The sequence below is a fragment of the Piliocolobus tephrosceles genome, chromosome 8 (genome assembly GCF_002776525.5).
Source record: "Piliocolobus tephrosceles isolate RC106 chromosome 8, ASM277652v3, whole genome shotgun sequence".
In the NCBI taxonomy this organism is placed as follows: Eukaryota; Metazoa; Chordata; class Mammalia; order Primates; family Cercopithecidae; genus Piliocolobus; species Piliocolobus tephrosceles.
Genome location: NC_045441.1, coordinates 8,749,137 through 8,771,078, shown reverse-complemented (window position 1 = coordinate 8,771,078; position 21,942 = coordinate 8,749,137). Strand labels below are relative to the sequence as shown.

General features: G+C 40.3%; 1 protein-coding gene across 4 annotated transcripts in view; it reads right to left on the bottom strand.

Annotated features, from left to right (window-relative positions):
* Positions 1 to 1,076: 1,076 nt before the first annotated feature.
* Positions 1,077 to 21,942, bottom strand: part of LOC111530151 (cytochrome P450 3A43) — a 39,381-nt gene continuing 18,515 nt past the window's right edge. Inside the window, exons 5-13 of one of the 4 annotated variants that reach the window (XM_023197209.1) lie at positions 19,735 to 19,848; positions 19,079 to 19,167; positions 17,640 to 17,788; positions 11,593 to 11,720; positions 10,411 to 10,477; positions 7,400 to 7,560; positions 5,234 to 5,460; positions 3,378 to 3,540; positions 1,077 to 1,275 (exon numbers count right to left, since the gene is read on the bottom strand). In XM_023197209.1, the coding sequence (XP_023052977.1) occupies positions 1,180 to 1,275; positions 3,378 to 3,540; positions 5,234 to 5,460; positions 7,400 to 7,560; positions 10,411 to 10,477; positions 11,593 to 11,720; positions 17,640 to 17,788; positions 19,079 to 19,167; positions 19,735 to 19,848 (1,194 nt within the window). In that variant the 3' untranslated portion in view covers positions 1,077 to 1,179. The remainder of the gene's footprint in view (positions 1,276 to 3,377; positions 3,541 to 5,233; positions 5,461 to 7,399; positions 7,561 to 10,410; positions 10,478 to 11,592; positions 11,721 to 17,639; positions 17,789 to 19,078; positions 19,168 to 19,734; positions 19,849 to 21,942) is intronic. The other 3 variants (XM_023197210.1, XM_023197211.2, XM_023197212.2) reach the window with 3 other exon arrangements.

The following is a 21,942-nucleotide window of genomic DNA, read 5'->3' as shown; positions in this document are numbered from 1 at the left end:
GTCTCAAAAAAAAAAAAAAAAAAAAAAAAAAAAAAAGAAATACATTTCACAAGGCTATAGCCACTATAGATAGTGATTCCTCTGATGGATCTGGGCAAAGTCAATTGAAAGCCTTCTGGTAAGGATTTACTACTCTAGATGTCATTGAGAGCATTCATGAGCCATGGGAGGAGGTCAAAATATCAACATTATTTTGAAAATTTGGGAATATATAGCCCTATTTCTTTGGGATGAAGCAGAAAAGGAAAAGGAAGAATTCTGTGCAGCCTCTGATACAGGCTGAAACTGATGAATGCCTTTAGCTTTGCTGCTCAATCAATTGACTAATAAATCACATCTTATTCAGTGTTCATTATGTTAAAACATTTGAGAGTAAAAGGTGAAATAGAACAAGTATAGGAAAACGTGTTCCCTGCCTTCCAGTACTATCAGTTGAGATGATATATAACATTAAATCAAAACTAATAATGTAAAAATAAGTTCCAAAGTTGAATGTTACCAAAATATGTGCTTCAAAAGAGGCCAAATGAAACTACAAATGTTTTCTAAACAATAGGCAATGTCACAGTGGTTTAACTCACACCTAGATTAATAATCAAGCTAGAGTTCTGTAAAAGGGCCCATAGAATCAGCGATTAATAAGACCAAAAATATTTAGTTGTTGATCTCATTGATCTAATTCTGTAGATTCATCCTTAATATGCAGGAAGACATCAGATAACAGTTTTGTAAAGAGGTGTTTATTGACTTTCTCAATATAATACTTATTATAGAATATCACAAATAGAACATGTAATATAAATGTCACTACAATAATCGCAACTACAATTTTCCTTTTCATTAAAAATTGTTGGTAAACTTGTAGAGAAAAGTTTATTGATCAGAGCGCAGGAGGACCTGAGGGTACTAACTGTAGGTGGTGAGGAGATAGTCTTATGAGAACTAGAGAAGGTGACTGTACTTATTTGGCACTGATTTGTCACCTCCTTCATAGTATGCAATGTGTAATACTCTACACAGACAATGAGAGCTCAATGAGTGTAGATAATTTCTAATTATTCACCCAGTATATTAGGTTAAGCTCATCTTCATTTCTGAGTTTTATTCACAAAACAATTTGAAGGGTCTGGTGTTCTCGGATGCAGCTTTCTTGAACAAAGTGGAAGTCCTTAGGGAAAGTCAGGGTCCACTTGTAATCCCATCTCTTAAGTGCACTTTTAAAACAATAGGTTTTTCTGGTTGAAGAATTGGTAGATTGTTTAATTTCAGTGGGATCTGCAAAAGTTAAACAAGAATATTGGGAAACAATGAAGCAAATGAAGAAAAGATAGAAGCAAAGTAAAAAAGATGACATCAAGGGTAATGCTTTGCAATGATTTTAAAAAACTACTTTCAGCACCATACATGTTGGTTTCTTTGTACTTGTTCAGTGAGCTCTGTGAAGACTGGATAGTGAAAGCATTTACCATTCATCATTTAACAAAATGTTTATTGAGTATCTATTCTGTGCCAGGCTTGAGATTGTTTATGCTGGCTTCTGTTCCTTTTTATTTAAATTTTAAGCAAAGAGATATTTTAAAAAATCAAATCCAGATTATTAGGCATTATGTTAAACTTTTAGAAAAGTCATATAAAGTCAATTTTGTGTATGATGAAACTTGCAAGATAATCCTCAGTAGGTGTTATATATTTCAGTTAAATGGACAGTCTTCAACTTATAAAGAATTCATTAACTTCTTCCAACTGAACCCTTCCAGTGTAATGATGGGAAGAGACCTTCAAGAAGCATTATGCTTTTGCTTTTTACATCTTCTCTTGATTTCCAAAGGAAATGCAAATGGGAAGCTTCTCAAGGCCTATAGTGTTTTGACTAATACTTTGAGCACTCATTCTCACCAAGTCACTTCTTCAGTGTCAGGGGAGCAGCCAGCAGAGAAATGTTCTGATCTCAGTTAAGTGAAGGGCAGGGAAATTATCATGGAAATTGAAAAGTGCCAGCTAGTAGATGCTTGGGAACTTGCCAAGGAGTATCACCACATCCCACGTGTGCCAGAGACCTGCTTTTATTCAGAGCTGAGCCTCTGTCTGTACACACTTAGAGGATGGATATACAGCTTCCCTAAAGCCACAAATAAGATTGAAACACTATCTATTCTTCTTCTTTCCCATGCACAAAGCCTACTTTAGAATAGGAGTTGCATAGTAAATGCACAAGTCTTAGAAATAAGACTTATAGGGCCTTGCTTGATATAAATCAATGACAAGTATTCATTAAGTTTTTCAGGCACAAATGTCGCATGTTAAATTTAAAAATTAAATAGCTTAAAACTTGTATCCAAGAACTCCAAATCAACTGCAAATCACTCCTTAAACACGTATAGAATGCCTGCAATGGATGTTGTTCCCTGCAAGACACTATTGGACTTTTATGAAAGAATTAAAACAAAACAACATAAATGGGGCAGAGAGGAGAAATTCTTAGAATAGAGAAAATACTTACAGAATAAAACTGATTGGTTTAATGAAAAGTATAAAATTAGGTGATAACAGCTTGCAATAAACAGTAACAAAGCAGAAGGATAATTGGCCCTGTACTCGATGGGGAAGGTTTCTTAGAGTGGCTTGGGGAATTGATGTAGGACTTGTAGGATAAGAACAAAATGAGAAGAAAAAGAAGAACATTCATAGAGCTATTATTGGGGTGAAAAGATTCACAGCTTGTATGAAGCAGGGAAGCAGTACTCCTGGAAGATAAGGTCAAATGGTCACAATGGCCTTGGACTATGAGCATCTTTTCTATCTGGCAGAAATGCGTTAAATTAGTGATTCTCAACATTGGCTTCAAGTGAGAACCAATGGGAGAGCTTTTAAAGCCACAACTCTGGGCAAATTTGTTTAGAATTTGTGAGATGATCCAGGCAACATGAATTTTTGAAGCTCCCCAGTGATTCCAATGTACAGTTAGTGGTTGAGAAACACTGTCATGAGAAGGCTTCTGCAAGTTCCAGTGGAGGAAAGCACCATTCAAAAGTCCTGACAAAGTAATCATTGCACTTCATGATTGTGCAAAACACTTCCTTATCTTTACAGTTGACATGCAACTGAATTTAAAATTTGCTCAAGTTCACAGAGACTGAACATAATTATACCATGCTAATGGATATTGACATTAGATGATCTTTATAGTTCTGTCTTTATAAAGTCACAGATTTTGAACTCCAGAAGAGATTCATCTTTAAGGATTATAGATAGCTCCAATTAGATTCTTTGTCCCACAGAGCAAATTATTAAAAGGTGAACAATAATTTTAAAAAATACATAGACTCCTCAGTTTAAAAACCTCCCAATAAACATTATTTACAAGAAAGTTTACTGACCTGAGTTTCTTCACAAGGTTCGAAGGAGAAGTTCTGCAGTGCTTTAATGACAGCTAGCTTTATGTTTGTGAGAGCAAACCTCATGCCAATGCAGTTTCGGGGCCCAGCTCCAAAAGGTATGTATCTGTAAGGATCTATGTTGTCCTTGTTCTTCTTACTGAACCTAGTTTCACAGTAGTAGATAAAAACAAGTTAATGAAACATAAAAACGATTAAAACTACACATTAGGCCGGGCATGGTGGCTTTTGGGAGGCGAGGCCTGCCTCAGCCTCCCAAAGTGCTGGGATTACAGGTGTTAGCCACTGCACCTGGCCGGGTATACATTTTTTGAAGGTTAAACCCATGTTTATTCAAATTTTATTTCTCAATATTTGATTATATTGTGAAAAAATTTTGATGGAGGAAAGTGATAATGCTCTTGTGGTTATGTGTTTTTAAAAGAGTACTTATATTTTAGAGAAAATTCTGAAATATTTACAGGTTATTGCTTCAAGATAGCATTGTAGTCACAGAGAGGATTGTGATGGTGTGTGGACAGGGCAGCTGACATGCAGTATTGACTGTTGAGACAGGTGATGGACACATGGGGATGCATTAATACTATTCTATAGCTTGGTGTCTATAGATGATAGTTATGTGTATGTCAAACATTCTTCACACTGTTGTGACTTTTTTTTTAGTATATGGATTTCTCACTGCCTGGTCCAGTTCCTGACACACGGTAACCACTTACTATCTGTTTGGTGACTGAATGATGCAAAGAGAAGTGCAATGAGTGGTCTCTGATTTTGTGTTGGTGCAGCCACAGGAGGCGGAAGCGCCGAGATGGAGGAAACACAGTCCTCTGCTCCAGAAAACAGAGAACTTGGTCAATTCTGATTTGCTCTTCCAACAAGTATTATGTACAGAGTCTGTGCCAGCAGTAGGGACAGCACGCCTAACAAGACAAGGTTCCTGCCTTTGGGAAGTTTATAGTTAGGGGCCAATAAAAGTCTAGATCCCAGGCCTCACCAACCAGTGCCCTACAAAGTTCATTCCAAATTTTCCTTTCCAATATGGGAAAATATCAACTATTTCCAGACTACAAACTGTGCCCAAAGCCTGACCGTGGCTCTGAATTCCCGGAAGATCATGCCCAACACTTCCAAGGAGGAACTTCTGAGAAGTCTAGAAAGCAGGTGACTTTGCTTTGGAAGAGTCACCAACAACTGAGAGTATAAGGGAGCCGGCACAGGACTGCAGACACAGACAGGACCAGGGGAACCTCTGCTTCCCTCTGTCCTCAATGAAGTGGCTTAAACCACCAGGGATGAGGATGTCTCAGGACCTCAGCCTGCGCTTTTACAATTACATTACGCAAAACAGCAAGCAATGTTGAAAAAAAAGGAATGTGGAAACATGTCCTAAACATAGTGCTAAATTCAGAGAGCTAAAGGGCACAGCAAAGAAAAACTGAAATGAATAACAAGCTTATATACTCAAAATAACGTTATGGTCAAATGAATTACAGCTTATGCATACATAAATATGTAGTAACATAAGATAGTTATGGTTTACTTTGAAATGAAGTAAGCAGAAGTTCAAACTCAAATAAAATGTGATAGTGGACTAGTTTTTAAAAATGTCTGTATGCATAGAAAAATGCCTATAAGACATGCATTACATAGTTAATGAGGGTTGTTATAAGGTGTTTCCTAATCTATGGTTTGTAAAGTTTGACAGTTATCATTTTGTAATAAAAAACTTCCAAAATAAAAAAGCACATATTCAAATGATTGCTATGTGCATCGAGAGAAGCAGAATATACTTGCACCAGGCTGGCTGAGGGAGGGCTCCCTTCCCAGGGGCCTTGTACCTTTCAGGGCAGAACTTCTCAGGCTCTGTCCAGTACTTTGGGTCATGGTGAAGAGCGTAGATTGGAACCATCACTGCTAACCCTTTGGGAATGAACACCCCATTGATTTCAATATCTTTTTTGCAGACCCTTGTAACTCTACTAACAACTGGGAATAATCTGAGAGTTTCATTCACCACTATGTCAAGGTACTCCATCTGTACCAGGGCATCGTAGGTGACAGGTGCCTGGGAAGAGAGAAACAGATTTGGATAAATTGAGATTTGGAATTAACTTTCAACTTAGTCCATGCAGTACTATTGAAGTGTTAGGAGCTCTAGAGAATAACTCGTACTGGTAAAAGATGGTTGCATGTATAAATTATTTTAATAACTGTCTATACCCAGCAATGTGCTCAATGGCCCATTGAGATGTGTGGAGGAGTTATGAATTTGGCACTATCCCCGACACAGAGACTGAAATCCTTGACGTTACCATTTCATGTGTTTTCTTTCTCGAGTGAACAAGCATGACTATTAGACGATGGCCATTTGAATCACCTAAAATATGCCAAAGCCAGTGTCACCTTTCCAAAGAGAGGCTATGCATCTCTACCAAGGAAAGAGAAAATGTAAAAAAGCAAATCCTCTATTTCATACAATCATTTAAAATGGAAAAGTCCTGTTTAGACTGGGCATAGTGACTCATGCCTGTAATTCCAACACTTTGGGAGGCATGGTGGGTGGATCACTTGAGGTCAGGAGTTTGAGACCAGCCTGGCCAACATGGCGAAACCCTGTGTCTACTAAAAATATAAAAATTAGCCGGGCATAGTAGCACACGCCTGTAATCCCAGTTACTCGAGTGGCTGAGGCACGAGAATCACTTGAACCCTGGAGGCGAAGGTTGCAGTGAGCCGAGATCACCATACTGCTCTACACCCTGGGTGACGAAGCAAGACTCCATCCCAAAAAAAAAAAAAAAAAAATGTGGAGAGTAACGCTGTGTTATATAAAAACTTTATAAATAGTTTGGGAATAAACTAGTTCCTTTGTAACCCAAATATGACAAAAGAACTCTTTTTTTTTTTGAGACAGAGTCTCGCTCTGTTGCTCAAGCTGGAGTGCAGTGGTGCAATCTCAGCTCACTGCAAGCTCCGCCTCCTGGGTTCATACCATTCTCCTGCCTCAGCCTCCCACGTAGCTGGGACTACAGGCGCCCGCCACCACACCTGGCTAATTTTTTCGTCTTTTTTAGTAGAGATGGGGTTTCACTGTGTTAGCCAGGATGGTCTTGATCTCCTGACCTTGTGACCTGCCCGCCTTGGTCTCCCAAAGTGCTGGGATTACAGGCGTGAACCACTGCACCCGGCCGACAAAAGAACTTTATAACTGGAGAGGGCACACAATTTCAATACTATTGAGAGTTATAAACAGGATAGGAATCCTCCATGCAGCCCCATCCTCTCTTTCTCAAACAGTCTCCCACTTGTTCCTTTAGGCCTGGACTGTGAGCAAAGAAGAACATTCCTTTGTGTTCACCTCACTGCCAAACCAGGGCCAGCCCCAAGGCCGGGTCTCATTACACCACAAAGAATTCCAATTCTGGCAGAATTCTGAAAACAGTGTGGGTAATACATGACTAGCCTTTGGTGTTATATTTGGAAGGTAATATTGTAGAGGGTAAGTGTTTGGCCCAGGTGTCAGGCACCCTGGTTCCTAGCTTGGCTTCTTCACCATTAGCTACTTGACTGGAGCATGAGAGAGGTGTGAGGCCGAGCTGAATCAGCCTGCCCAGCGCACCCAGGGCCAGGCTCCATCAGACCAACAGCTAGAACAGAGTGAGTCCAGCCAATATCAGCAGAACTCACTATCCAGACTTGTGAGCAATGAATCGTTGTTTTTAGATGCCATTGAGGTTTCTGGATATTTTTTACTTGGTGTTATGTTGGTGACAGATAATGTATGCAGCAGGATCAGCACTGTTTTACAAAGATCTTACACTTCTGCAAGAAGCATCCACTACTTATGTTTCTCCCTTTGTTCTTCCTCTTTAGAGCCTTTATGTGTAGTGTGTATGAAAGGACTGATGCTTACACTTCTTGAAAAAATTCTCCTGGCAAATGGTGAGGAGGGATTTTGCTGAGGCTTCACTTCTTCCCTCCTTCTCCAGGGATCGTCCACTCACCTTATTGGGCAAAACTGCGTCAATCTCCTCCTGTAGTTTCTGCTGGACATCAGGGTGAGTGGCCAGTTCATACATAATGAAGGGGAGAGTGGTGCTAGTTGTGTCATAGGCAGCAAAAATAATGATAATTGACTGGGCCACAAGCTCCAGATCAGACAGAGCTGAAAGGAGAGGAAAGACATTTTAGGAAAAGCAGCCAATGTAGATCATCACAGTTTAGAGGAAGCGAAATCCCAGTGAAGCTCCCAAATCTCTAGGGGCAGCAATAGAAAAGCAATTCAGTCACACTGGGGGTGGTTTCACTCTGATGTGTATCCTACAGAGCTAGAACAAGGCAAAATCATTTTAATCCAGTTTTTTCCAGGGTCTACGTGATTATGGGCCATCCACTCCTCATGATATCGTCCCCAACAGTTGCACAGCTGGGTAACTTTCAGAGACAGCATTTCTGTCTAACATACTCAGTGTTATGGGGATATCCCTTGGATAATCATAAAAGTACTTTATCTGTAAGTAAACATGGAGTAACATTCTCCCCAGGGAAGGTTTAAATTACTCTAGCTACAGTATAGCTTGACAAACAATGAGAGAGTTTACAATGCTAAGGTTTGATTTTAGGGAAATAAAAAGGATCTTTTCTCTAAGCATGTTTGAGGGAACCCAAGGGAAGAAGACTGGGCTACGGATCACCTCTTGCCACTCAAAGTGTGGTCCACGGACCAGCAGCACCAGCAGCATCTGGGAGCTTATTAGAAATGCAAAATCTCAAACCCTACCCTCAAACTGCAGAATCAAAATCTGAACTTTCATGAGGTGTGGTAATTTGTGTACCCAGCGTGGCTTGAGAAGCATGGATTACACCTTTGAGTGACATCAAGTAATAGAGTTCCTAGGGCACTAGTCTTAAAAATGGATGATCTCTGGATATACCAAAGCTACAAAGACAAAAATCTAGAAGTGAGGTGATTGACTGTAGTCCAGTGAATGGTTTTAATAAAACAGCAGGAGGCTGGGTACAGTGGCGCAAGCCTTTAATCCCAGCACTTTGGGAGGCTGAGACAGGAGGATCATTTGAGGTCAGGAGTTTGAGACCTGGCCAACATGGTGAAACCCCACCTCTACTAAAAATACAAAAAAAAACCCACAACTGGATGTGGTGGTGGGCACCTGTAGTTCCAGCTACCCGGGAGGCTGAGGCAGGAGAATTGCTTGAACCCGGGAGGCAGAGGTTGCAGTGAGCCAAGATCAGGCCACTTCACTCCAGCCCGGGCCACAAAGTGAGACTCCATCTCAAATAATAATAATAATAATAACACAGCAGGAAGAATGCATTTATAGATAGGCATTGGCCAACATGAAATATAAAAACAGTAGGGTCCAGTGAGTGGAATTCATAGTGCCCATTCCATCCTGGCCCGATTCTCTCTGCTCCACTTCATGTTCACTGAACAGCATTTGTGACTGCAGGTTGGCGTCCCTCTTGATATTTCTTTTGAGAAAAGCTTAGCACAGTCAGCCATTGGTCTGTTTGATCAGGACTGGATTAAGACCTTTAGAGACCTAGGGTACTAAAATAAATACAGTGCCCACTCCAACCATGTATTTCATAACTGAAAACAATACAAGATGAGTGTGAGAAAGGTCTACAGAGTTGTGATTTACTGGTGATAATTTTCGTGATGATATTGTGGGTAAATTCAACTTTCCGATTATCTTACTCAGTTGGCATGAACCCCAAGACACGGAATTGAAATGAAATCATAATCTCAAAGTGTAGATCTGCTACCCAGTAGGATAGGCACTAGCCTCAGGTGGCTACTTAAATTTAATTAATTAAAATTAGATATATTTAAAAATTGTTCTTCAGTGGCAGCAGCTACATGTTCAGTACTCGATAGCCACATGTATCTAGTGATGTCTGTATCAAGCAATGAAATGATAGACTGTTTCCCTTTTGTGTTGGGACAGATGGACAGATGATACATGACATATAGATAGACAAGTAGATGAAGACATAGATATATTTACAATGGTGTGCTTGAGTTAACTATTTTCTGCTCTTTATTTTTATTTATTTTATTTATTTAGTATTATTTTTGAGACAGAGTCTCACTCTGTTGCCCAGGCTGGAGTGCAGTGGTGTGATCTCAGCTCACTGCAACCTCCACTTCCCTGGTTCAAGCGATTCTCCCACCTCAGCCTCCCAAGTTGCTGGGATTACAGGTGTGTGCCACCACACCTAGCTAGTTTTTGTATTTTTAGTAGAGACAAAGTTTTGCCTTGTTGGCCAGGCTGGTCTTGAACTCCTGACCTCAGGTGATCCACCTGCCTCAGCCTCCCAAAGTGCTGAGATTACAGACGTAAGTCACCATGCCCCGCCTTCATTTCTTGCTCTTTAGAATTAATTGTTAATATTCACAATTATGTCATATGGTTGTCAAACCTTGGTGGCTTGAAATCGATCATGGTCATTATTTTGCAACCATCATAGTAATGATGGTTTCAGTCAAAACCGTCCATGGGTGGTGAAACTAGTAGGTGAAAAATTGAAGAGGAAAAGGGCACTACACAGTCTTAGATGTTTTCTCACAGTTACTTTTCATTACATAGGGGAAAAATAAAACCCGTCAGTAGATTAACCTGGTGAACATACTTTCACCAAGTGTTTCCAGTTAAAATCACCCTTATTTGGACAGTGTGTCTCCTGATTGGATGTTAGATGTGTGTTTCCAAGCAGAGGTTCTGAGTAAGTGGATCTGGAGGAGGCTGAGATCTGGCATTTGATCTGATGCGGGTGATCCGTTCAGGGTTGCCCTTCAAGCCTGGGATGTGGCTATGCCTGTGTGCTTCTAGAAAGTGCCTCCAGCTATTGTTTATAACATCCAAATGTGTGCCTTTCTGGAATGTTGAAGAAATTCTCATTTTCCTGGAAAACTTTCTGCACATTTTCAGAACAGTGCCTTCTCTCCAACTGTCCCCATCAATAGCCCCCAGATACAGTCCTTGGTTACCTTTATGGGACTTTGTTTCTTTGGAATTCTGGGAGTCAATCATCTGTTGAAAGAAATCTACTCGGTGCTGGAAGCAAAAAGAGAAATTTTAATGACAGAAAGTCACTTGTGACGTCAGAAGTGAATCAGGAGTCCAGTCCTAAGCACCCCTCCTGAGAATATGCTGCCTTTAAGTTCAGAAGTGTAATGGGTGTTGCCTGAGTCACCAATGTTTAGAATAAAATCACTCATCTAAAACCTTGGAGAGCAGGATGTTTCCTCGAGAGAAATCCATTTGTCATGTCTATCTGCTTTTTTGTCTTTGCTCTCCCTGATCCCCAGCTTCTCTGACCTTTGGACACAGCTTCCTGGCCAAAGAGTTGTCAGCTCATTCTCTAGTCATAATTTCTTGAACAGGAAGAAGTCCTGAATTTCAATCCTATTTGTTCTCCTGCCTTTATTCTTAACCAATGGACAAATAGATTAATCTCAGGATAATCCCAGGGGAGCTGTTTTGAATGCATCTTCAAATACTCCCCACTCCTAGAACTCTATACAATGTTCACTGTCACCTAGGGGACCCAGTCCTGCATTCCTGACTTTGAGGCATCATCATCGGGCTGGTCTCCAGGGCTCATGAAGGCAAAGTTGGGTCAGTCATTTTGCACCCACAATGCCCAGAGAAGACCCCTGCCCAGTCCAGGCTATGACAGGACTGAAATTTAGCATACACTTACTTCAGCAGTTAGCCTGGTAGGGACTTCTGCTGAAGAAAGTGTAAAAATAGCAGGCTTGGACTTGAAATGATTCCTTACTAATCTAAGAACTGAGGAAATTGTAATACCTGTAAAATAATTTTATGCAGTCATTTTTATCCAGTCAGATTTATTGGCAATTTTATACAGTCAAATTTATTGACAATTTACTGAAAGGAAGAGAAGTGGTAAAGCTTCTATCTCTACATTATTTATGCCATAATATACTAAAGTCTTGCCTATTATTAAATTCCAAATGCTGTTTCACTCATTCTCTTTCTTCCCCAAGCGTCACCTTCTTTACTCCCAGCAAAATGTAAAAACCCTCTTGCTCTAAACTTCTCTATCTGCCTTTAAAAAACACAGATAAGTGCACAGATCATACGTAAACAGCCCAAAAACATAATAAAAAAGTGTACATTCTCATGTCACCACCACCAGATTTTACCTTTTGTTTATCTTTGAGGCGACTTTCTTTCATCCTTTCAATGGAATTTTTTAAAAAATGGGTAACATCTTTTGGAAACAAACCGATATTTAGGACTTCAAAAACTGGGGTAAGAAATGGGAAGAGTGCTATAGGAAAATTAAAAAGAAAAAGAAAAAAATAAATCATCGTGAAAAATGTGAAATTTACCTACAGCAATTACAATTTTCTCTACCTATAGACTTCAGGGTTCTCAACCAGGATCCTTTTCCTGTATGACCTTTGCCCCTCTTCCAGGCCAATGGCTGAGCAAGAGCAGATCCACACATGGCGGCCTCCACTATAGCAGTGAGATCAGTGGTCCCTTCTGCATCTTCAGAGTGACCAAAGGAACAGAATTAAATTCCCTGACTTCTTAGCCTTTATCTACTGGACTAGAGTCTCTTTGGATAGCCCAGATCATAGCCTGCTGCTTTAATTAATCATGTTTTTCCATGAAATAGTAGTCAGGATAGAAACAATATGGCAAATGTCCTTCAACTACCATGGAATGAAACTAGAAATCAACAAGAGAAAGAGAATTGCCCTTTGGGAGGCTGAGGCAGGCAGATTGCTTGAGGTCAGGAGTTCGAGACCAGCCTGACCAACATGGTGAAACCCCATCTCTACTAATGATACAAAAATTAGCCGGGTGTGGTGGCATGTGCCTGTAGTCCCAGCTACTCGGGACTCAGGCATGAGACTCGCTTGAACCGGGGAGGCGGAAGTTGCAGTGAGCTGAGATTGCACCACTGTACTCTAGCCTGAGTGGCAGAATGAAACTCTCTCTCTCAAAAAAAAAAGAAAAAAAAAAAAAGAGAGAGAGAAAAGAGAATTGGAAAACTCACACATATGTGGAAATTAAACAATATACTTTTAAGTAACCAATGAGTTGAAGTAGAAAGCAAAAGGACAATTAGAAATTGTTTTGAGATGAAGAAAAATGAAGCCATGATATGCCAAAGCGTATGGGATGTAGCCAAAGCATGTTCAGAGGGAAATGTATAGCTGTGAATGTCAGATAATCTCAAATCAATAACCTAAATGTATACCATAACACACTGAAAAATGAAGAGTAAACTAAAACTAAAGCCAGCAGAAAGGGGGAAATTAATAAAAACTGAAGTGTAACCTAATGAAATAGAGATTTAAAAGCAATAAAGAAAAACAATGAAACCAAAAATTGGTTCCGTGAAAATATCATCAGCCGGGCATGGTGGCTCAAGCCTGTAATCCTAGCACTTCGGGAGGCCGAGGTGGGCAGATCACCTGAGGTGAGGAGTTAGACCAGCCTAGCCAACATGGCGAAACTCCGTCCCTACTAAAAATGCAAAAATTAGCTGGGCGGGGTGGTGGACACCCATAATCCCAGCTACTCAGGAGGATGAGGCAGGAGGATTGCTTAAACCCAGGAGGCAGAGGTTGCAGTGAGCCTAGATCATGCAATTTTTTTGAGACTCCGTCTCAAAAAAAAAGAAAATCAAAACTCAAAACTCTTGGACGTAGAGAGTAGAAGGATGGTGACCAGAGTCTGGGAAGGGTAGTGGGGGCGGGGGAGGTAAGGATAATAAAAGGCTACAAAAAATAGTTAGAAAGAATGAATAAGACCTATGATTTGATAGCACAACAGAGTGACTATAGTCAATAATAACTGTACATTTTAAAATCACTTAGAGTGCAACTGGAATGTTTGCAATTCAATGGATAAATGCTTGAGGGGATGGATTCCCCATTCTTCATAATGCTCTTATTTCACATTTCATGTCTGTATCGAAATCATCTCATGTACCCCATAAATATATACACCAACTATATATCCACAAAGGTTAAGAATAAAAAATTAGCTTCAAAAATAAAGCTCAAGGCCGGGTGTGGTGGCTCATGCCTATAATCCTAGCACTTTGGGAGGCCAAGGCAGTTGGATCACCTGAGGTCAGGAATTTGAGACCATCTTGACCAACAGTAAAAACCCTGTCTTTACTAAAAATACAAAAAGTAGCTGGGCATAGTAGTGCATGCCTGTAGTCCCAGTTACTCGGGAGGCTGAGGCAGGAGAATCGCTTGACCCCAGGAGGTGGAGGTTGCAGTGAGCCAAGATTGTGCCATTGCACTCCAGCCTGAGCAACAAGAGCAAAACTCCATCTCAAAAAAAAGCTCAAATGTTACCACAAAAGAGAAAATATAATCAGAATTGGCAAATCTTTAGCTACACTGATGAAGAAATAAAAAGAGATGATTCAGTTTACTAGTCTCAGAAGTAAAAGAGGGGAAATAATTACTGTTGACATTTAAGAAAAATAAAAAGTAGTACAAAGATTTTCTCTTAGCAATTCTATTATTAGAACAATTACATAAATTAGATAACAGGTAAAATGGACAAATTCTTGGAAAGACACACACTACAGAAACTGAGTTGGAAAGAAACAGACAATAGATCTATAACTTGTAAAGGGATTGAATCAGTAATCAAAACTACCCACAAAGAAAAGGCCAGGCCAGATAGTTCCAATAATGAATTCTACCTAATATTTAAAGGAGAATTAATACCCATTCTACAAACACTTTCAAAAACTAGGAAATGAGCAAACATTTCCAAATTCATTCTATAAGGCCAGTATTACCATCATATTAAAACTGGACAAATATATCACAGGATAAAGAAAGTACAGACTAACAGATCTTGTAAATATAAATGCACAAATCCTTAACAAAATACTAGCAAACTGGATCAATCTAGCAACATATAAAAATAATCATATACCATAGCCAAGAGGGGTTTACCCCAGGGAAACAAGATTGTGTAATACACCATGTGAATTCAATGAAAACACACAGTTGTCTCAGTATGTTCGGTAAAAGCATTTGACAAAAATCCAAAAGCCGTTTGTGATAAAAACACTCAACAACTAAAAACAGAAGAGAATTCTTCCACCTGATAAAGGGCATCTATGAAACCCATAGCTAACCATACTTAATACCTTTCCCCCTAAGATAGTGAATGAGACAAGGATACCTCTCTCAGCACTTCCATTTACCTATTAAAACCAATAAATGTGTTCAGAAATATTTGAAGATACAAGGTCAGTATACAGAAATAAACTATTTCTGTACATTACAATATACAATCCAAAAGTGGAATTAAAAAATTATATTTACCATAGCATCAAAATATTAGTGATACACTTATTAGGAATAACATTAACAAAAGTGCAAAATCTAGACTCTGAAAAATACAAAACACTGTTGAAATAAATGAAAGAGACTGGGCGTGGTGGCTCACGCCTGTAATCCCAGCACTTTGGGAGGCCGAGGCGGGTGGATCATGAGGTCAGGAGATCGAGACCATCCTGGCTAACATGGTGAAACCCATCTCTACTAAAACTACAAAAAATTAGCCGGGCATGGTGGCAGGCACCTGTAGACCCAGCTACTCAGGAGGCTGGGGCAGGAGAATGGCGTGAACCCGGGAGGCAGAGCTTGCAGTGAGCTGAGATCGCACCACTGTACTCCAGCCTGGGTGACAGAGCGAGACTCCTTCTCAAAAAAATAAATAAATAAATAAATAAATGAAAGAGTATCTGAATAAAAGGAACCACCACCCCATGTTCACAGATTAGAAAACTTAAAAGTTCAAAATGGCAATACTTCTCAAATAGTTCTGCAGATTTAATGTATTATCAGAATCTTAGCTAGATTCTGTGTAGAAACTGACAAGTTGATTTTAAAATTGATTTGGAATTGTAAGGGATGCGGAGTAGCCAGAACAATGTTGAAAAAGAATCAAGTTGCAGGACTCATACTTCCCAATTTCAAAACTTACCACAAAGCTCTAATAATCAGGACAATGTGATACTGGCATAAAGATAGAAGTATAGTTCAACAGAATAGAATTTACAGTCCAAGATAAATCCACACGTCTCTGGTTCACTGAATTTTGAGGAAGGTGTCATGATCATTGAATGGGGACAAAATCGTCTTTTCAACAAATGGTGTTGGGACAACGGGATAGCCAAGTGTAAGAATAAAGCTGGGCCCTCACGTCACACTGCATATAAAATGAAACTCAGAATGCATTGAAGACCTAAACAGAAGAGCTAAAACTATACAACCCTTAAAAGAAAACCAAATCTTCCATGACCTCACAATTGGCAATAGATTCTTAGATTTGATACTTACAGGATAAGCAATAAAAGAAAAATACACAAATCATGCATCATCAAAATTTCAAAAGTTCAAAGAAGATACAGTTTAAAGAAGATAAAGTTCAAAGAACAATACCAAGAAACTAAAAAGACACGTATAGAATGGGAGAACAATTTTGCAAATATATGCCTGAGAAGGAAGTTGTATGTAGAATATGTAAAGAACTCTTACAAATTAACAAAAAGAATTCAGCTGTATATGGGCAAAAGACTTGAACAGACATTTATCTAAATAAGACATAAAGATGGCCAATGTTGCTCAATTTCATTAGCCATTAGAGAAAAGTAAATCAAAATCACAATGAGACCAGTTCACATGTAGTAGGGTGTCTATAATTAAAAGAAACGAGAAAACCAAGTGTTGGCAAGAATGTAGAGAAATTAGAATGCTTATACATTCCTGGTAAAATGGTGCAGCTGTTTTGGGAAACAGTTTAGAAACTCCTTAACAAGTGAAACATAGAATTACTGCTATAAAACCCACCAATTCCACTGCTGAATATATACCTAAAAGAAGAAAAATCAAGTATTCAAATATAAATTTGTAAACAATTATTCACAGCAGCACTATGCACAATAGTTGAAAGGTAGAAACAATGCAAATGTCCGCCAACTATGAACGGATGAGCAAAATGCAGCATATCTATACAATGGAATATTATTCGGTCATAAAAAGAAATGAAGCACTGATCCATGTTTCAACATGAATTAACTTTGAAAATGTAATGCTAAATGAAAGAAGTCAGTCACAAAGACCACATATTATATGAATCAATTTATATATGTCCTAGATAAGGCAAATCTAGAGACAGAAAGTAGATTAGTGGTTGCTTAAAGCTGAGGGGGTTTTTGGGGCTGCGTGCAGTTGCTCACTCCTGTAATCCCAGAACTTTGGGAGGCCAAGGCAGAAAGATGGCTTGAGGCCAGGAGTTCAAGACCAGGCTGGGCAACATAAAAAAGGTGAGGAAGGCAGGGCACCGTGGCTCACGCCTGTAATTCCAGCACTTTGGGAGACTGAAGCAGGCAGATCACGAGGTCAAGAGATAGAGACCATCCTGGCCAACATGGAGAAACCCCGTCTGTACTAAAAATACAAAAATTAGTTGATGTGGTGGCACATGCCTGTAGTCCCAGCTACTTGGGAGGCTGAGGCACAAAAATTGCTTGAACCTGGAAGGCGGAGGTTGCAGTGAGCCAAGATCATGCCACGAACTCCAGCCTAGCAACAGAGCGAGACTCCGTTAAAAAAAAAAAAAAAAAAAAAAAAAGGCCAGGCGCAGTGGCTCACACCTGTAATTCCAGCACTTTGGGAGGCTGAGGTGGGCAGATCATGAGGTTAGGAGTTCGAGACCAGCCTGACCAGCATGGCAAAACCCTGTCTCTACTAAAAATATGAAAATTAGCCGGGCGTGGTGGCATGCACCTGTAATCCCAGCTACTCAGGAGGCTGAGGCAGGAGAATCACTTGGACCCGGGAGGTGGAGGTTTCAGTGAGTCCAGATCACACCACTGCATTTCAGCCTGGTGACAGAGCAAGACTCTGTCTTAAAAAAAAAAAAAGAAAGAAAGAAAAAGTGAGGAAGATTGGAAGGGGATGATGGTTAAATGGTGTGTAGCTTCTGAGTTTACAAAAAATGTTCAGAAGTTTATAACAATATTCAGAAGTTAACAATGGTGATGTTTGTGCATATCTTTGAATGTACCAAAAACCATTGAATTATACATTTTAAGTAGGTGAATTATATAGTATGTGAATTTTGTTTTCAATAAAGCTGTTTTTAAAAATTAGATGAGAGAGAGAGAGAAATAACATAAAAGTCCACATACATATTGAGAGTAAAAAGGGATCCAAAAAATCCAATTTTAAAAGCTTCTTCATATTTTTCAGAAAGGGATCTTGTGGGTTGTTGAGGGAATCCAAGTTCACTCCAAACAATGTGCCAGTGATTACATCCATGGTGTAGGCCCCAAAGAAACTGAGTAGAGTAAGACATGGAAAGTTAAAACCAGCACCTCTTTACCTTCCTTCTGCTATACACACAGCAAGAAGTGCTATGTCAGAGCAAGACAGGTGAAAACCCACACACATTCACAACAGCCTGCTGCATCATCTCCCATCATACTCAGGAGGCATTTATTGGGTACCAGTGATGCAGCTGACCCTGTCCTGGGAGTAATGGAGACACTGAGGTGAGTTAGACCCACCTCTGAGCTCAAGGACCTCAGTCATAGGGAGACACAGATCCAATAATCAGACAATTACAGTTGTCTGTGTTGAGTGTGGATGGTAAAAGGTGCGTCAACACTGTGCTTCTGCAGGACAAGAATAAAATCATTAACTCTTTCTCGGCCAATCAATAAATTTGACATTGCCAGATCCCAGAGTCTACACCCAGAGCTGATGTCTCTTCAGCACTTTACAGAACAGCCACACCCTGTTCAGACTTGCTATGAGCATCATGTCTCCGCTACACTCCCTGATGAGGCTCCTGAAACGCCTACTCTTCCCTGGCTCCTGGGATCTGACGTTGCTCTGAGGGCAGATTGTTTTTGTAAAAGTAAGAACTAACAGTGATATTGATTAAAGGAATAATAGATCACTCCAAAGTTGATCGGGATATCCCATAGCCGAGTGGCCACGTGTCCCCAGTCTGCCCAGGACAGGCTGAGTTTACACATGTTGTTCCAGCATAATTTAAATTATATTCCAGTTCAGACAATAAACAATAATAGCATTACCCTACCTATAGCCTTTACAGAGTCTTTTAAAATTTAAGATTGGAAAAATTAGAAGTGGTGGGAAGGTTTGATAGTTCACATTTTGGTGGTATCCTCAGCAAAATAATGAAGGGATTGAAGTTATTCCAATTTCTTCATCGTAACTTTCCTGCCCCAGTCACTGCCAGCCAACAGCTCAAACACGTACCCCTCCCACCACTCCATAACGTCTATGCTCAAAACTTTAGTACAATCAGGTTTTTATTTTTTCTTTCTACACAATGTATTATTCTTTTGGAATATCCAAGGGGACAATGTGACAGGTAAGTTATTCCTGGCTCCTGTGCACAGGGGACAAGATCCTTTTCTCTCAGCTTCCTAGCTTTCTTTTGTGAGCAACACCATCTTGGGTGGCCTATTGGAGCTGCAACACCACAGCCCTGCTTTTGTCCGGCCACTGGAGTAACCCAACGGTGGGAATATCAGCTCCACTGCAGTCAGCTGGAGGGGCTCATGACAGCTCAGAACCTCAAGACTGTGCTACTTACTCTTTCAAGTTGGTGGGCTTGCTGTTCTCTGCTTCCTGCCTCAGGCTTCTCACCAACATATCTCCACACTGGGAAATGATGGGGACCATCTAAAACACAACACCACCCAGAGTTAACTATGCAGACTCGAGTCTCAGAAGGACTTGGCTTTGCCCAGCATGGAACAGTCAATGATATTTTGTAATGACTGACCATGTCCTCTAGGACATAAATAGAAAACACTGCCCCCCGCCCTCCATTTTTTTTGAGACAGAGTTTTGCTCTTGTTGCTCAGGCTGGAGTGCAATGGCGCGATCTTGGCTCACTGCAACCTCCGCCTCCAGGTTCAAGCAATTCTTCTGCCTTAGCCTCCTGAGCAGCTGGGATTACAGGCATCCGCCACCACGCCTGGCTAATTTTTGTATTTTTAGTAGAGACAGGGTTTCCCCATGTTGGCCAGGCTGGTCTCAATCTCCTGACCTCAGGTGATCCACCCACCTCGGCCTCCCAAAGTGCTGGGATTACAGGCATGAGCCACCATGCCCAGTTGAAAAGACCCTTTTTAGAAAACTCAAACTCCGTGGACTACCCATTAGAGAGGAACTATGATGATACTTACTACCTGTCTCCAGATTCATCCTTTAAGTTTCTAATTATAAGTCACCTTATTTTCTTACTTCCTTGAATTTTACACTGGTGAAAGCTGGAGATAGCAATGTTCGTATTCTCTTCCATTCTTCATCTTCAGCAAAACTTAGGGCACTTTTCATAAATCCCATTGGACCTGAAGGCTAGAGTTCAAAGCAGAAGCATTTTGTCCTATATAAGTTTTAGAGATCTCCATGGTTGTAGAAAATGTGTTAAACAGACATCATGAATTTAACAAATACTTAGTAACTGTCTACTGGGTGGCAGGCCCTATACTAGATGCTCAATAAAGATTTATCTTGAATGTGTAGCCTCCTGTAAGCATATGGAAGGGGGATGGTGGAATTGAGGCAAGTGGTGTGGTTTCTAGTCACTATATCCCAGTCTCCTCTTAAATGCATGGTTTCCACATGGAAGAGAACCAGTTCTTCCAGTAGAATAGATGGGAACAAGACCTAGCATCTCCTCCAGGGTTGTGCAAAGCAGAAAGGGATTGGTGACAGAGAGGCAGGTTGGCAGATTGCACGTTGCCTCAGAGCAGCTCTGTCTTTAATACATCTATAGCATGAGAAACTTGACAGAGGAGTGGTTTGACTTAGTGACTTTTGAAAAAAAATTGGTAATAAGTAAAAGACTAAGAATGTACTTTGAAGAAACAATGCAATTACATGAAAAGTCCCTTTCTTTTATTTCCCCTCCCAGGATTAGAGGAAAAATAAGGAAAATAATGCTATTTCCCAACTTGGGACAGGCCTATCAGTCCAATAACTTGAAATATTCTTCCATCTTCCCAAACTGTATTTTAAAATGGAGAATTTCAATGCTTATTTATGATAAAACTCGGCAAACTAGGAAGAAAGAGAAATACCCTCAATTTGATATTCTGGAAAACAAGGAAAAAAAATATACAAAAAAACCCCTCAGCTTAATCACACTTAATGGTGAAAAAATGAATGCTTTTCTCCAAGATCAGAAACAATACGAAATATCCACTCTCGCCATTCTTATTCAACATCATATTGGATGTTTCAGTGCAATAGACAAGAAAAAATTAAAGGCATACAGATTGGACAGGAAGAAATAGAAGGGCCTCTATTTTCAGGTGACATAAAGGTCAATGTAGAACCTCTCTAGGAATATGCAAAAAGACTTCTAGAGCTAAAAGGTGAGTTCAGCAAGGGTGTAGAACACAAGATCAACATGCAAAAATCAATCATGCAATTTTTTTTTCCACGCATTGTTATTTCTACGCAATAACAATGACTATCTGAAAATACAGTAAAAAAAATTGTTTACATGTCAGTGAAAATGAAATACTTCAGGTGTGAATCTAACAAAACATGTACAGGATCTCTATGCTAGTAATTACAAAATGTTGATGAAAGGAATAAAAGAAAACCTAAAGAAATGGAGAGGGATACTATGTTCATGTTTTGAAAGACTCAGCGTAGTAAAGATACAGATTTTCCCTAAACGGACCTGTAGGTTTAATTCAATACTTATCAAAATCTCAGCAGGTTTGTTTGTAGACATTGACAAGCTTGTTCTGAATTTGCATGGAAAGGAAAAGGGGCCAGGCATGGTGGCTCATGTCTGTAGTCCCCGTACTTTGGGAGGCCGAGGCAGGCGGATCACCTGTGGTCAGGAGTTCGAGACCAGCCTGGCCAACATGGCGAAACCCCATCTCTACTAAAAGTACCCAAAATTAGCTGGGCGTGGTGCCACACGCCTGTAATCCCAGCTACTTGGGAGACTGAGGCAGGAGAATCACTTGAACCCAGGAGGCAGAGGCTGTAGTGAGCCAAGATCGCACCACTGCACTCCAGCCTGGGTGACAGAGGGAGACCTTGTCTTAAAAAAAAAAGAAAAGAAAAATGAACAAGAAGAACTAAAACAATTCTGAAACAATAAATAAAATGTGAGGAATCCCTCTACATGATGTTAAGAGTTACTGTACAGGCCGGGCGCAGTGGCTCACGCCTGTAATCCCAGCACTTTGGGAGGCCGAGGCGGGCGGATCACAAGGTCAGGAGATCGAGACCATCCTGGCTAACACGGTGAAACCCCATCTCTACTAAAAATGCAAAAAAATTAGCCGGGCGTGGCGGTGGGCGCCTGTAGTCCCAGCTACTCGGGAGGCTGAGGCAGGAGAATGGCGTAAACCCAGGAGGTAGAGCTTGCAGTGAGCCAAGATCACCCACTGCATTCCAGCCTGGGCGACTGAGCGAGACTCTGTC